Source organism: Ammospiza caudacuta, chromosome Z (genome assembly GCF_027887145.1).
Source record: "Ammospiza caudacuta isolate bAmmCau1 chromosome Z, bAmmCau1.pri, whole genome shotgun sequence".
NCBI lineage: Eukaryota > Metazoa > Chordata > Aves > Passeriformes > Passerellidae > Ammospiza > Ammospiza caudacuta.
The window spans coordinates 41903336-41917779 of NC_080632.1; the positions used below are offsets into that span (position 1 = coordinate 41903336).

At 36.7% G+C, this 14444-nt stretch overlaps 1 protein-coding gene across 3 annotated transcripts in view; it reads right to left on the minus strand.

Annotated features, from left to right (window-relative positions):
• Positions 1-231: 231 nt before the first annotated feature.
• The window catches only part of SMARCA2 (SWI/SNF related, matrix associated, actin dependent regulator of chromatin, subfamily a, member 2), a 115614-nt gene continuing 101401 nt past the window's right edge, over positions 232-14444 (minus strand). For all 3 annotated transcript variants that reach the window (XM_058824535.1, XM_058824537.1, XM_058824536.1), the window contains exons 30-34: positions 8251-8356; positions 6924-7025; positions 3014-3146; positions 1768-1910; positions 232-1129 (exon numbers count right to left, since the gene is read on the minus strand). In XM_058824535.1, the coding sequence (XP_058680518.1) occupies positions 1094-1129; positions 1768-1910; positions 3014-3146; positions 6924-7025; positions 8251-8356 (520 nt within the window). In that variant the 3' untranslated portion in view covers positions 232-1093. The remainder of the gene's footprint in view (positions 1130-1767; positions 1911-3013; positions 3147-6923; positions 7026-8250; positions 8357-14444) is intronic.

Below are 14444 nucleotides of genomic sequence, written 5' to 3' on the forward strand. Positions count from 1 at the left end.
ATCAAGGTACCAGTCTTCTACTTCAATTTTATTATTCTTTAACATGTATCGCATATCTTCCCTCCATCTCAGAAGACACTTTTATGATATTTGAATTTTACACTGAAGAAGGACCAAAGTGGACTTCTCTGCAGGAGATACTCCTGCTCTCTCATTGCTATTACAAAAATATTTTTGTGGAACTTGTAACACAAGGCTGCATCTCTTTATTAGGAAAACACCAACACCACATTCTTCAAAATTACTGGAATTTTATTTGCCTCAGGCTTATGACTTGCAACCAAAGACATTGTGCAAAGAAAGCAAAGATTAAGTACACTTTAGGGAAAAGGTGATAATCCACATTGGTAACATAGAAGATCAGTCTGATGAAAGAAGCCATACGTTACACTATATAGATTGCAATATTCAATAGCATTTTTAAACCAACTTCTTTAATAGAGAAAAAAAAGTTAAGCAAAGTTTACAGTAGACATAAATTCGATACAATTCAAAAAGGCTTTTTCTGAAGATCATCAAGCATAAAGTGGAAAAATGTATATGGGGTAAGGTGTATGAAAGCTAACTACTGAACATTTATAAGCTATTAAACAAAGTCGCATATATGTACCACAGTGTAAAAAACCAATACAGGACAAATAAAAAATTTGAAAACGGCCTGATGAAAAATAAAATAACCAGTGGTTTTGAATGACTTCTCCTGGTTATCAATGCTACAAAAGACTTTTTTTTTGTTGTCTTTCTGATGCCACTGAAAAAAACCTTATCAAATGATAAAACCAGGCACAATCAAACCATTACCAAGTCAAAACCAGCCCATAGAAATATACTATCAACCCACATTTTCCCTCAAAAGGTTTCTTTGTTGTTGTTTTGAGGCCCATTTGGTCACAATATGTTACATTTTTTTGCCTTTTTTACACCATGATATCATACGTTTGTCTGGCACTATCCTAAAGCTAATTTATAGAGAATGAGAATACAGAAACAACCCGATGTCTATTTGACAAAAAGAATTCACTGGGTGTAAAATAGGAGAAAAGAGAAGAGAAGGGGAAGGGGTCAGTTCTGCCAAGAAAATAAACCCTATGGATCACTCATCATCACTTCCGCTTGCTTCCGACTGGTCCTAGAGGTAAGAGACACAAGACAAGTCAGAAATTCTTTCCAGCTATTCTGTGGAATTTGTTAAAGAAGGAAAAATAAAAGGAAGTATGAGGAAGAAATATGACAATTAAAGTGACAAATCAAGATAGCCTGAAGAAAGGTACTGTGTTATCTAGTATTTCTCTTTCATGAAATTTCATCTAATTGCTGTAGACTTCTTTAGAGAGGAAAGACAGAGAGTCAAGAAACACCAGCTCTTTCTTTCTATCCAGACATTTAAAAACAATTGGCAAGACATCTATTTTCATTTGTTGCAATAATAGAAGCACCCACTAAAACAAAGTAAAAAGTAATCAAGCTGTAAGTTTTTCATCTGTGGACAAAAGCAAACAGACCATGAGACTTAAAGGTTCAATGAATGTAGGAACAGCTCGAAGAAATAAGATCCAAACTTCTTAGACTTCTTTTCTTCCAGCACTGGGATCAGATCTCATAAACACCTCAGGTACAGTTAACACCCCCACCCAATTTTCTCAGGATGATCACTACAAGTTAAATACGTGCTTAAGCATGAATAGTTGAGAATTCTGACAGCAAGCAGGACAGGGCAGAGACGCAATCACTGTAACCACTTCCACAGTCTCACTGAACAAAACTTACATTTTCATCTTGATCCTCATCACTATCATCATCACTCACGACAGGCTTGGCTTTTGCTCTGCTTTGCCTCTTCTTGCCTTTTCCTTTCTCCCGACTTTTTTCATCCTTCTTATTCAACTTGATTTTGACTTTCACTGATTTTGCTGCAAAAAGTTCAACAGCGTACATTATTGTAACATTCACATATCAACTTTAAATGCTGTCTCTTGTTACAGAAATTCACCTCTAGTAGCAGCCTGAAAAGGCATTCCCCTCTGACTTTACACGGACTGTGGAACAAAAAGCAAGAGGTATTTGCTTTTATTTCTCTTGTTTTTAATAGTTATAACACTAATATATTAAACTATAAAGACTAACTTTTAGATGACCATATCCATTTTCGTTTGATTCTCAGAATGTATGGTATACATAGGTAGTATACGGTCCTTTGAAAAGATATACATTTAAAAGTATTTTCTTCCTTACCACAGAAGTATTTAGCCTTTGTATAAACAGACTTTTTTTTTTGTATTTTAAAGTACAGAAATTCTGTGTGGAGGTTACTGGTGAATTTTGAGTTAACATGTTTCTAAAGCACATGTTATTCTGATTCCAGAATATCCACTCACTTCCAAATGATCTACTGAAGCTGCATGCTTGCACCACACACTTGTAAGGGTAACTCAGGGCCAAGCAATACAGCTTCTGTAACCAGAAAAATGGGGTAGTTGGAATTTGGATAGATGTACTGGATGGCACAAAGTGCAATGAAGGAATCATCCTTCTCCACTTCATCATGTTTCCAAACCTACAGTGACTTAATGAGTGTTCTGAAACAATCAGAGTTTCACTTAGTCCTTGTCACACTGAAGAGTGTTTTCAACATCATGTGGTTCTTAACCATATGATGAACTTTGTATGTCACATCGTGCCTGAAGGTTGACCGCTTGCCGATAAAGATCGTCTCCAGCCTTTCCAGGCACTTCCATTTACAAACAGCATGAACAGGCCCTGAAGGGCTTATAAGCAATTATGGTTGCCCACAAAGCACCTCTACAAATTGTTTCTTGCTTAGGAGTAATTTAAATAGAAGTAAGCCAGAACACCAAGTTGAGAGACCAAAACAATGTTACACCTAAGCAACCTTAGTAAGAAACTTCTACCAATAGAAAATAGAACCTTATAATCAGTCTCCATGCAAAAGCAGCAAAACCTGCTCTTCCATCCCCTGAGATATTTCCTTGTCAGTATCTAGCTGGGGACTCACATTCTGATTCTGATTCTTCTTCCTCATCTTCTTCTTCATCATCATTGCTTTCATCCTCACTTTCTTCTTCTTTGGCTATCTTCTGTCTTGCGCTTTTGAACACAGACTGAAGAACAATGGAATCCTCATAGATCTACAGTACAGGTACAAACCTCTGTCAGAACTATGAAGTCAAGCAGAATCAGAAATTCACAGCATAGACCTAAATTTCCAGTGCAAGTCTACAGAGTACATGGCCTTTTCAAATACCAAGCAATAATGTCTGTTGCATGAATTGTATAAGAAATGCCAGCATTTACTCCTCATGCTCTAAATTAAGAATTTTGTCAGTAGTGAGCTGCAAAGAAACAACTCTTACAAGGTATTACATCTAAAACGTCTAGTTAATGTTTTTCTTATTATTTCTACTACCATAGGAACTATGGTGCATTTTCATCAGATCATAACACCCTTGAAAACCTGCCAAAGGAACAGACTTCAGTAGTAAGCAGCATAATTAAAACACGAGTTATCATCTGACAATATAGTTAATAATGACAAATGGCTAACCCTCATTTAATTATCTTTAGTTTTTTTCTGAAATTCAAAGAGGCTACAAGGAAAATAATTTATCCCAAGCAGCTCATCCCTTCCTTCCTCTCAGATTTAAAAAGACTGAAAAAAAAAAAAATGAGGCTTCCTCTGAACTGAACATGTGCTCTCAAACATTCTCTAGTATCCAGAGTATCTTGGGTACATTAGATTTTCTCTTTAACCTCCAGCAGGAGGGGATTCTCAAGAGTGACTACTTTTGGCTTGTAACATATTTCTTAGATTTAACAAAGTAAAAATATTGCTGTGTTGCTGAGTATCAGATTCTTTGTCATCTCCTGAACAAATGACCTTGTGTGGTTTTTTTGGTAAAATGTCAGAAGACAAGCGCTGCACAATTCAGCTTAAAAAAATTAAGAATCATTCCTAGAAGAGTACAGAGTCACAAACTGTATTTGATTTTATCATCATCATCATCTACCTCGGCTGTCTGTCATTCTACTCCTATGGCTCAATGACACACTTCCTTGTATAAAGCAACACAAGGTATTTGTGACAAAAATAATGGAAGGATTTTGGCTGCCATTATGCAGTCTGTATCCTAAATGTGATACAAGTGCTCTAATACTTTGTGGGTTCAACAGGCTGAATTAGAAAAAAGTTTGTTCAGAATACTTAACATGAAATATCCAATTCCTACTTTTCTCACTTGACCACTAAGTGTTTTTTTTGAAAAACTGCCTTTCATCGTGGATTGCTCCCCATTCTCTGGGTTCCTCTGTGCTTTTTGTTTTGATATGTTTGACTGCTGTTAATCATGGTAAAATTTTTATGTATCTATTATCAATAAAAAATAATGCTCTCCTACCTTACAACATTAGTGAGCTATGAGACTCCAGAACTTCCTTCCTTAAAGTCAAATAATAATTGACTTTTTCTTATACCTACTTCTTTTCAAATGAGCTATTGATAGAACCTACCAAGTTCCTCTTGAGAACTATTTACTTTTCATATACATAAACCTAGCATATTAATTGTTCTCAGGAATGGCTCTTTCAACTAACCTTCTCTTTCTCACAAAAACACTTTTCTAAGAGGAAAAGAATTAAAGACCTGTACAACATTCTATTTTTTAATGTTGGCCACTACATATTTAGGGCATCAATGTGACCTAGACTTTCAAACAGTTTTCTAATGAAATACAGAGGTTTCAAAAATTATTTTAACCTTCTTTATCTGGAATTACTTGCAATATTCCTATATATTTTGATACACAAAAATCCCACTGTGGCTGCTTCACGAATAGCTGTGCAAATAGAAATTTTATTATTTTGACAGAAACCCAATTCCAACAGGTTTCAAAAAATCAAGCAACCATGACAGTAGTTCCTTCACAAAGGGAGAAGCAACAACAAAAGAACTTCACAACAAATTACAACATTCATGAGAAATCTTTTGTTTGAAGAGACATACAAACATCTTTAACCCTGTATGCATCTGTGTGTGATTTGACTACTATAACTTGAAAAGCTTTTTAAAACACTGAAGTTTTATTGAGGACAAAAGCCTAAACACATAAAGTCATTCTATCCATGAAAACCCTGAATATGGTTCCATCTCAGATGAAACTGCTTTACGCCAAGGAAAAGCAGCAGGCACCACAATAAGAGAACACTTGAAGTTCACTGAGTGCTTAAACAACTACCTGAATTAGCTCTTTTGTTTTGAGTGCACACGCAAATAATCTAATTTACTGAAGTGAATTGTAATGTCAGGGCAAATGTAGACCAGGATTATTACAAAGAACACAAGGCATCATGGAAGCCTGGAAAACTGGAGGACTACTGCAGAAGTGTCCTGTAACTCAGGATAAATAAAAATGAATGCTCTGAGAACTTTACATAAAAAAAAAAAAAGAAAAAAACCCCAACAGAGTAGCAATATCTACTAACACTTCTATCCACTCAGTATTATTCCTCTCAATTCTACCATTTCTGCCTAACAAGACACCAGTCTTCTGTAAGCAGGTTGAGTCATTCTGATGTGAATAATTTCATTATTTTCCCCATTTCACTACTGTGGTTTTTTTACCTCTTTTTATCTCCTCTACCGAACTTTACCATTTTTTGAAATCTCATTTATACTTTTTGTTAATAACTTTCCTTCACTTTTTTCCCCTCTCTTGTTATAATTAGATACTTAGAGCCATTTTACTGCTATATGAGTAAGCAGTAAACTGAAAAACTACATCTGAATATGTAGCAAAATTTTGTCCTAAGAATTCTACCACAATTAATTTACTTTAAAAAATATTTTCAGCTGATTTGTAGTTGCTTCCATGTAACTGAAGACAGTAAAAAATCCCATGTACATATTAGAGAAATAATTTTTTCTGTCTCTTGATATCAAAATAAATCACTAAATGATGAACTGACTCCAACAATTCTTCATAATAAATTCCATACTAATTTTTAATTCTCAAAATCTAATGTAAACTCCCCAATTTAGCTAAATGCTATCATTAATGTTTAGAAATTTTAAGAAAACATTCATTATTGGCAGCATCATCATTCAGCTTACTTTTATTTAGCCTTCAAATAAGATCTTTTTTATCTCTTTCATGTTAGGGAAGCTGTCTTCAGGGTCTCTGGTCAATTGAATATTGTGTTTGCATCACACATTTGTATCTCATGTTTAAAAAAAATCATCCAAGACTGTGTTTCACTGTATTGTGAGACAACTTTCTTATCTATCTTATATTTCATATCTGCCATCCAAATTTCATAGTCCTTCCTTTTGCATCAGCACACTGCTCCAAATTTTGAGCCCATTCGTCTGTGCTAAACATCTGTTAGAGAAGAGTTTGCCTTCTAAACCCGAGACTCATCTTTCAATAATAAAAGAAATTTAAAAAAAACAGATGCTTCAGAGGCTACATAGATCTTTACTGATGGAAATTCCTGAATTTTTATCTTCCATTAGCAGGACTGAAAAGCCTTCTATGATGGATTTCCTCAACATCGTGTCCTAGAGCTGTACTGTTAAATCTGCTATTTCTGTGATCCACTGTGGAAAACCTAAACAGATGTATCACTCCCCACACTGCTTTCACCACAGATTCAAAGAGTCTTACTGCAGCTTTAAATTACACACAGATCAGAAAAAACTGATCTCAGAATTAACGCTAAAACCAAATTTTCTGAAAATACACACTGCAGCAGTGTCCAGTGAATTCTGGATTCTAAAAATGTGGACATTTTTCTCTACTCAAAGTAAGAACTGAAACAGAGAGTTTATATACAAAAATAGTAATCAACAAGCACTAAAAATGTTAGATAGGGAAAACCCGTATGTTTAACAGAAATTAACTTATTCAGACCTGAGATCCCTCCAAGTTGAATGTCTGTGCATTGTGACACAGCAACATGACATCTTTTTCCAAATCCCCAAGACTCCGATATTTATGGTTGCGAATTCTTTCCTGTTGCATTTGTTGAGGAAATGAAGACAAGTATTTATAGGCAGTGAGGAAAGAAGAACAGCAGAGAGGAAAATGAATTAATATTTGATTCAACACACTAAAAGCTTTCTCTTAAAAAATTTTACCTAAGCATCAAGATAAGTATCTGCTTAAAACATAGAATGTCTTCAATATGTTGTTAGCATATTATTCAAGAAATGCATCAACGTAAAAGAGCAAAAAATGAGCAATTTCTTTGTGAACTGTAAGGGTTAAAAGCAAGAGAAATTGAGCTCTTTCGGTAAAAGAATTCCAGTTTTGTCTTTCTAGGAAAGAAACCCAGTAACTGTAGCACAAGTGAAAGATATAGAATTATGACATCACCTAAGCTGTAACATGCCGCCTAGACCCCATCTACCAAACTCTGTTTGGATCTGACCTGGCTCTTCCAAGGTAAGAGGTTAGGGTCTAGAAGGGAAGCCCTGTGAGATGCCAGCTGAGATCACTTGGTCTGTTCGGCCTGGAGAGGAGGACACTTATGGGAGACCTGATTGTGGTCTACAACTTCCTTATGAGGGGAAGCGCAGGGGCAGGCACTGAACTCTTTTCTGTGTTGACCAATGTTAAGACCTGAGGAAATGGCCTGAAGTTGTGTCAGGGGAGGTTTAGGCTGGATATCAGGAAAAAGTTCTTCACCCAGAGGGTGGCTGGGCCCTGTAACAGCTTCCCAGGGAAGCGGCCACAGCACCAAGCCTGATAGAGTTCAAGAACTGTTTGGACAATGGTCTCAGGCACATGGTGTGATTCCTGGGGTGTCCTGTGCAGGGCCATGAGTTGGACGTGATGATATGTGTCCACCACTTCTAATTCAGGATTTTTATGGTTCTATGATTTTAAACGTAAGTAGAGGTATATTCCCGTAGAACTATGAAATCTTTGTCAACAGCGTGTTTTTTACCAAATCTGTTGACAGATTCACAATTAGGTCTTTGCAAAAAAGGCACTGAGATACCATCCCTGTCACATTACTATAGTTTGATTAGGCCTTGAAATTACAGTGATACACTGCAATATACACCAAACAAAATTACTAACAAATTGTGTGACAATGTTTAAAGTCTAACCCACCAACACAGGTGGCATGAAATATTAATACTGTTATTTTAAAAACAATGTTATAGTCACACTTCTGTAAAACAAAAAGAAATGGAGGAACCTGCACTTCCAAAATTCCACCATTTCTTACCTTTATCTTTTTGAAGTCCACTGGTTTCCTAATCAATTCATAATACTCTGGTAGCTCTTTCCTAGACGGGAGCTGAATGAAGACTTCACTTAGCTGCCGTCCTGAACTGTTGAGAAAAATAAAGCCATACAGAAAGAAATTATTATTAAAACACACACATACTATCTGATAGTGAGAAAAAAAATTAAAATAATGGAATAAAATGATGGTTTTTCTTTCAAAGAATTAGAAACTGAACCCTGATTTTTAAATTTGGTACAGATCATTAACTTACAATTTGGAATTTGAAACTGTTGTCCTAACATACCATTAATATGTCATTGACATCTATCATCACTAGAGATGAATATGTAGAAGAAGCTTTATGAAAGAAGAATTAGGATTTGCATCTAAATTCCACAGTCTTTTGCTGAGTACACTCTTATTGTTTCCTTGTTCAGTAATTTTTAGAAATTCTCTCATCTATCACTCTTTAAGTTTGTCTTCTTCTTTATCACTATATAGTTAATCTTGTAATGCTTCATTATAGCAAACCATACTGATTTCCATTATACTAAATGCTGATTGCTATTACACTAACTCGATGTTACAACCAAAAAAACTAGTAACTTCTATTAATGACTGTTGGGTTTCTGGGAAGATCACTCCAAGTATATTGAAAATCGCTACTGCCATTTGTACTTCTTCATTCATTTGAAATAAAGCAACAGATTTTCTACAAAACTTTTATACTATGGGAACATTGCCTATAACTCAGATGTGTCTGTTCATCCTCTTTTAATAGCTATTATAACAATTTTGTATTGAGGATCTTTTTTTTTTTAAATTTTCTTATTTGTCATTTTCCAAATAATACATGGCTACAAGTCACCCTGAAAGAAAATGTGCTGATGACACTTATGGGTTTAGTTTGTTTTGTGTTGTTTTTTGTTGGGTTTTTTCCCCCATGTGCATATAACTTTCACAGAGCAGCAGAAAAAAGCAGTCCTGTGAAGAGCTACACACAGCATTCACAAGCATTTCCCAGTTCACATTCACATGCCTCCTTCTCTCCCAGCTACTCCAGAAAGGCCCTGTTTTCTCAGCTGAATTTTCAGACAGTATCTCAGGAACATCAAACTCCACAGGAGTTGGGCAAGAAGGCTACCAATTACTGGTTTTCCCCTGGGCTTTCTCTTGCAACACCCTTCAGAGTGGTGTAGGATCTTACCAGACATTAAACTAAAAAACTGAACTGAATGTTAACTGAAGCAATTCTGCAATGGAAAATAAAGGTGATAAAAAGTATAAAGCAGGCAACAGCTCTCCCCTTTATGGAAGTAATGAATGCTTACTATACAGACCGCATTTCTTAATGCCTGAGGTAACATCAGAATTTGAGAAGGTACTATTTTTCTTATAGACCTGATAGATTAATTAATAAGAAGGAATAAACAGATTTTCCTCATTTCTTTTCTGGTGCTCACCTAATCCACTATTCTTTATTCTTCTCAGTTTGGTCCTGAGACAATGCTGCTCCTTCCATCACAGAGGACAGTAATGTAAATACTCTAATTGCAGACTGCTAATCAGCACTATTCTACAGAAATTTTGACACCAACAGGCAGCTAGACTATTTTTTTGTTCAACAGAGACCTAGAAACCAAAAGCCTCTGTCTCATCGTGTACAGCTGTGTCAGACTCCCAGCAGCAGCGGCGGCAGCAGCAGCCCTTGCCTGCTCAGCAGTAGCTGCTAAGCTGCCTCCTGGGTCTCAGCAAGGTTCTGGCACACACCTCAGCAAGGTTCTGGCACACACCTGGCTGCTGCAGGTGAGACAAGGCAGTGGGCATATGGTGCATCCATGTTCCAGGAGAGGACAGTGAAGTCTAGGTATTCCTCCTACAACTTACAGCCATTGGGACAGATACCCACAGAGAGCACTGGTACTCAGCAGCAGCTACTAGCAACTTCACCCAACAGATCTAATTTATTTGGGAAAAACCCTGTTAATGAAATAGACAAAAGCATACAATGGCCAGGTAACTGTCACAGCCGAGTCTTAATTATTTTTCTCCTGCCAGCAAATAACTGTGAAATTTTGGCCACTGCACCTGCCATCTCCTTTGGTATGGACTCACACATTCATTACTTTTTACTTCCCCTGTCCAAATGTTTATACAATGGATTTAAAGGCACCAGCCTTTTCTTCACCTGTGTCTGTGTCATGCTACATGACAGAACTTGTCTTCATCACAGACTGCCTTCACAGTGAAACTGGAAGCAATACAAGGAAAAGCAATGCATTACATATACATTCTACACAACTGACTGAATTAATGTGTGTTTCTATTCATTTGAAATTTGAGGACTGCATTTTTATTTGGTTTTGGGTTTTTTTTTGGTTCACAGAGGGAAGTGTTGAGCAGTAACAGCTGCAAGTGAGATCAGTGGAATTTCTTCTGAACATACACAACACTATGAAAACCAGCAACTGGATCTCAGGTGCCCAAACAGTATCTTAAAATTTAAGTTTCTATTCCCTGTTTATAAAATGAACATAAAGTACTCTAAAAGAAGTACTATATCTGCAAAACATTCAGATTCCTTAGGAGCATTATACAGAAGCCTAGGGAGAATTCAGCTCTTCCTAAGTGATCAGTGCCCACCTTATACATGCAAGGCACTGATTGTGAGGAAAGCAAAACAAAACAAAGCACTATCCTCTTGCACCATTACACAGCACACTGTAATTTACCTGTCTGCACTCGGGTGCACTATGAGTGTGGATTAACTATATAGAAGGACTATCACTGCTGTGTTTTATTTCAGCAGCCTTAACAGAAATTCCAATTTGAGTAAAATTACTGAACCACTGATGCTGGGTTTCTTCAATTGTGCTTCAGAGTCTAATACTGAACAGAATTACTTCAGTAAAAATGAAACAGCCACTAATAAACGAATTCTGATCAAATTTTGAAACATGTTTAGCCTATTAGTCCTACTGATGTAGTTTCTGGTAATTATAGCTTTTAATCTCATGGCTGTATTCTTTTCTCTTTTTACATCCACATTCTCTTACACACCCACCCTCATATGGTATTTTATATTAAAAATACAACTCATAAATTATTAAACAGCAATATTCCATTTTCCAAGTGCAAACCCAGCCAACTATGATTTGTTCACACATTCTATTAAACTAAGAATGCCATAGGAAACTCTCAAGATTTTTCTTGATATAATTAATTACTGAAAATCACTTATGGTCATGAAAGAAAAAGCATTAAGGGCATGACAGAAGACTACTGCCTGATTTTTGTCTACTCAGATCAATAACAGCTTATTTTGTTCTATCATTTTTATAGAACCTACTCTCACAAAGAAGTATTTTTGTGCACTCCCATTGTATACGTGCATCCATACTATAAACTAATGGGATCTTTTCTAACAATCTCAAATTGCTGTGTTGTGGATACAGTAGGTGAAAATCAGTAATTATTAATGCAACTCTGACTTTAATCCTTTTGCTCACTTATGTAATTAGAAAATAATAACCACAACAACTACCACATAAAAATCATGTGCAGTAAAAAAAAAATCACTTATGGTTGCCTAGCAACTAGCAGGCTACGTGCAGAAAAGAAGGACCAGAATAAATTAAAAGATCTGACTGTGAAAGAACTGTGACAGTTCATTGCTACTGCATCAGCTCAACATGCTAGTCCCATGTGTGCTCACATTAAAAACACCTGCATACTGCACAAGTTAAAACAGCATAAAGAAATACTGCTTATTTAGGAAATGTTTTTTGCCTAGAAAAATATTTGTGTGCAATGTTTTTAATTTTCTCTCATTTCTGTCAAATGGCTTACAAGATGCATACAAGCATATAATTCCACCCTTTTAGTCAGTATCGTCTTTGGTGAAATGAAATGCAGGAACCCATTTGTATGAGGCTCTTTTTTATATTTGTTTTCCCTGGCAGTATTTGGCCAGAAACAAGCTGCCACAGGCCTGTTAGAAGTGTACTACTACCAATACTCTTTCTCCTTTGGCATTAAAAGGAGAGATAACTATAAAGCTGAAACTGCAATATGTTCTCGTATTTCTGGTAAATTTCAAACTTTTAACAGATAATGAAATTCAATTTCAATTCAATTTCTTCAGTTTCAAGAATGAAAAGTCTTGCACGCTTGCCCAAGTCAGAGCACTCACAAACAGAACCAAAAACTCCACCCTTCAATTTTTTTCTATCCTTATTTGAATGTGGTCAACAGCTATGTGATAGCAGGAGAAGATTTTGTGAAGTTAATTGCTACACCACACAAGTCCTTACTTTTAATCTATGAATAGATCAGATGGCAGGTAGGGGACAAATGAAATCACTGTAAGGAACAGAGCAATCAGCATCCTGGGACCCTTGAATTCAGCCATTGATATTTATGCAAAGTTAATGCAAAGTAGTGGTAGTATCAAACTGGTAGCCAGGAAACATTAAATTCCGATGCAAGGCAGAAGAAAACAGTGAGTTTGTAAGGAAGTTGAAAGACTGCAAGATATTAATGACAGAATCATAGAATTACTTCTGTTGGAGAAGACGTGGAATATCATCCCGTCCAACCATTAAGGCCAGCACCCAGTCTACCACTAAGTGCCACATCCTCACACCTTCTCAACACCTTGAGGATAGTGATTCTACCACTTCCCTGGGCAGCTGGGTAAAATGACTGAGCACTGTTTCAATGAAGTTTCTCCCAATATCCAGTTGAAATCTCCCCTAGGGCAATTTGAGGCCATTTCCTCTTGTTCTGTTACTTGCCACCATGTAGAAGAGGCTGAACCTCTCTCAGGCAGCAGCCATAGAAAGAAAGCAGTGACATGTTCCCTAGGCCTCCTTTTCTCCAGGCTAAAACTTCCTCAGCTGCTCCTCACACGACTTGTGCTCCAGACTCTTCACCAGCTTTGTTGCCCTTCTCTGGACACACTCCGTCACTTCAGTCTTCTTCTAAAAGTGAGGGGCCCAAAACACAGGATTTTAGGAGTGGCCTCACTAGCGCCAATTACAGAGGGACAAGCGTTTCCCTAAAACCTGCCAGGATGAAGTGTAATTTATTTTCTCTACTTTACTTTTATTTATTTAACCACGAAAAGAAAGCTACACTTACAGCTTGTCTTCCTCTGAAATAAACCATAAAGAGGAAAACTACCACAAGAGAAAAAATATAGTTTAGGAGACTAAGTCTGCATGTTATGATGCAGATCAGCAGCTGGGGCTCAAATGAAGCATAAAATTTCCTTATTATGAAAGAAAAACTATCAGCAGTAAAACCCTCCCTTCTTTAAAAAGGTTACAGCATTTTAAGTAGACATACAAACTATTTTTTGTATGCCAAACTGATTTGGTGGTGCCAGGCAATAGGATGAGAGGGAACATGTAGATAACAATGCACAGAAAAGTTTCACCTTAATATGAGGAAGAACTGCTTTACTGTGTGGGTGACCATGCACTGAAACAGATGGCCCAGAAACTGTGGAGTTTCTCTCAGTGGAGACATTCAAGAAATGTCTGGAGCAACCCTGTGTCATGTGCCTTGGGATGACCCTGTCTGAGCAGGGAGGCTAGACCAGATGACCTGCTGTAGTCCCACCCAAACTGATCCATTTTGTGTTTCTATGATTTTGTGGTGTGAAAACATAACATACATAACATATGATTCCATTATATTAATTTCTATGGACATTCCCAATTTTGGAGGGTAAGAAAGACAAATTAAAAGCATGGGAACTGTAAAAACATGTGACAATAATGTTGGACTGATGCAGTGCAACTTGCTCTCTTCTAAACAGATGTTTTACACTGCAAGGCTAGAATAAGGTACAAGGGTGTAACGGCACTTAAATCTTAGTTTAAGAAGTAATTGGAACAAAATCTCAGATTAATATGTTTTGCAAATGGAGTCTGCAAGGTGAAGCTTTACTTGGGAAAATCAGGAACAATGTGTAACTGGAAACATGTTTCCAAGTCCCTGAATCTAGGGTCCTGTTACTGTACATAATCATATAGAACTTTTTTAAATCAAGGAACAAAGGCTAATGTAGTAGACAGGGTTAGGCGCTCGGAAAATCTCGCGATGTCACGGAAAGCAGTAGAATTCCTCTCCCCCTAACGCCTAGTGATAAAAGATCACCCAAGAATGTAGTCCCCCCTAACATT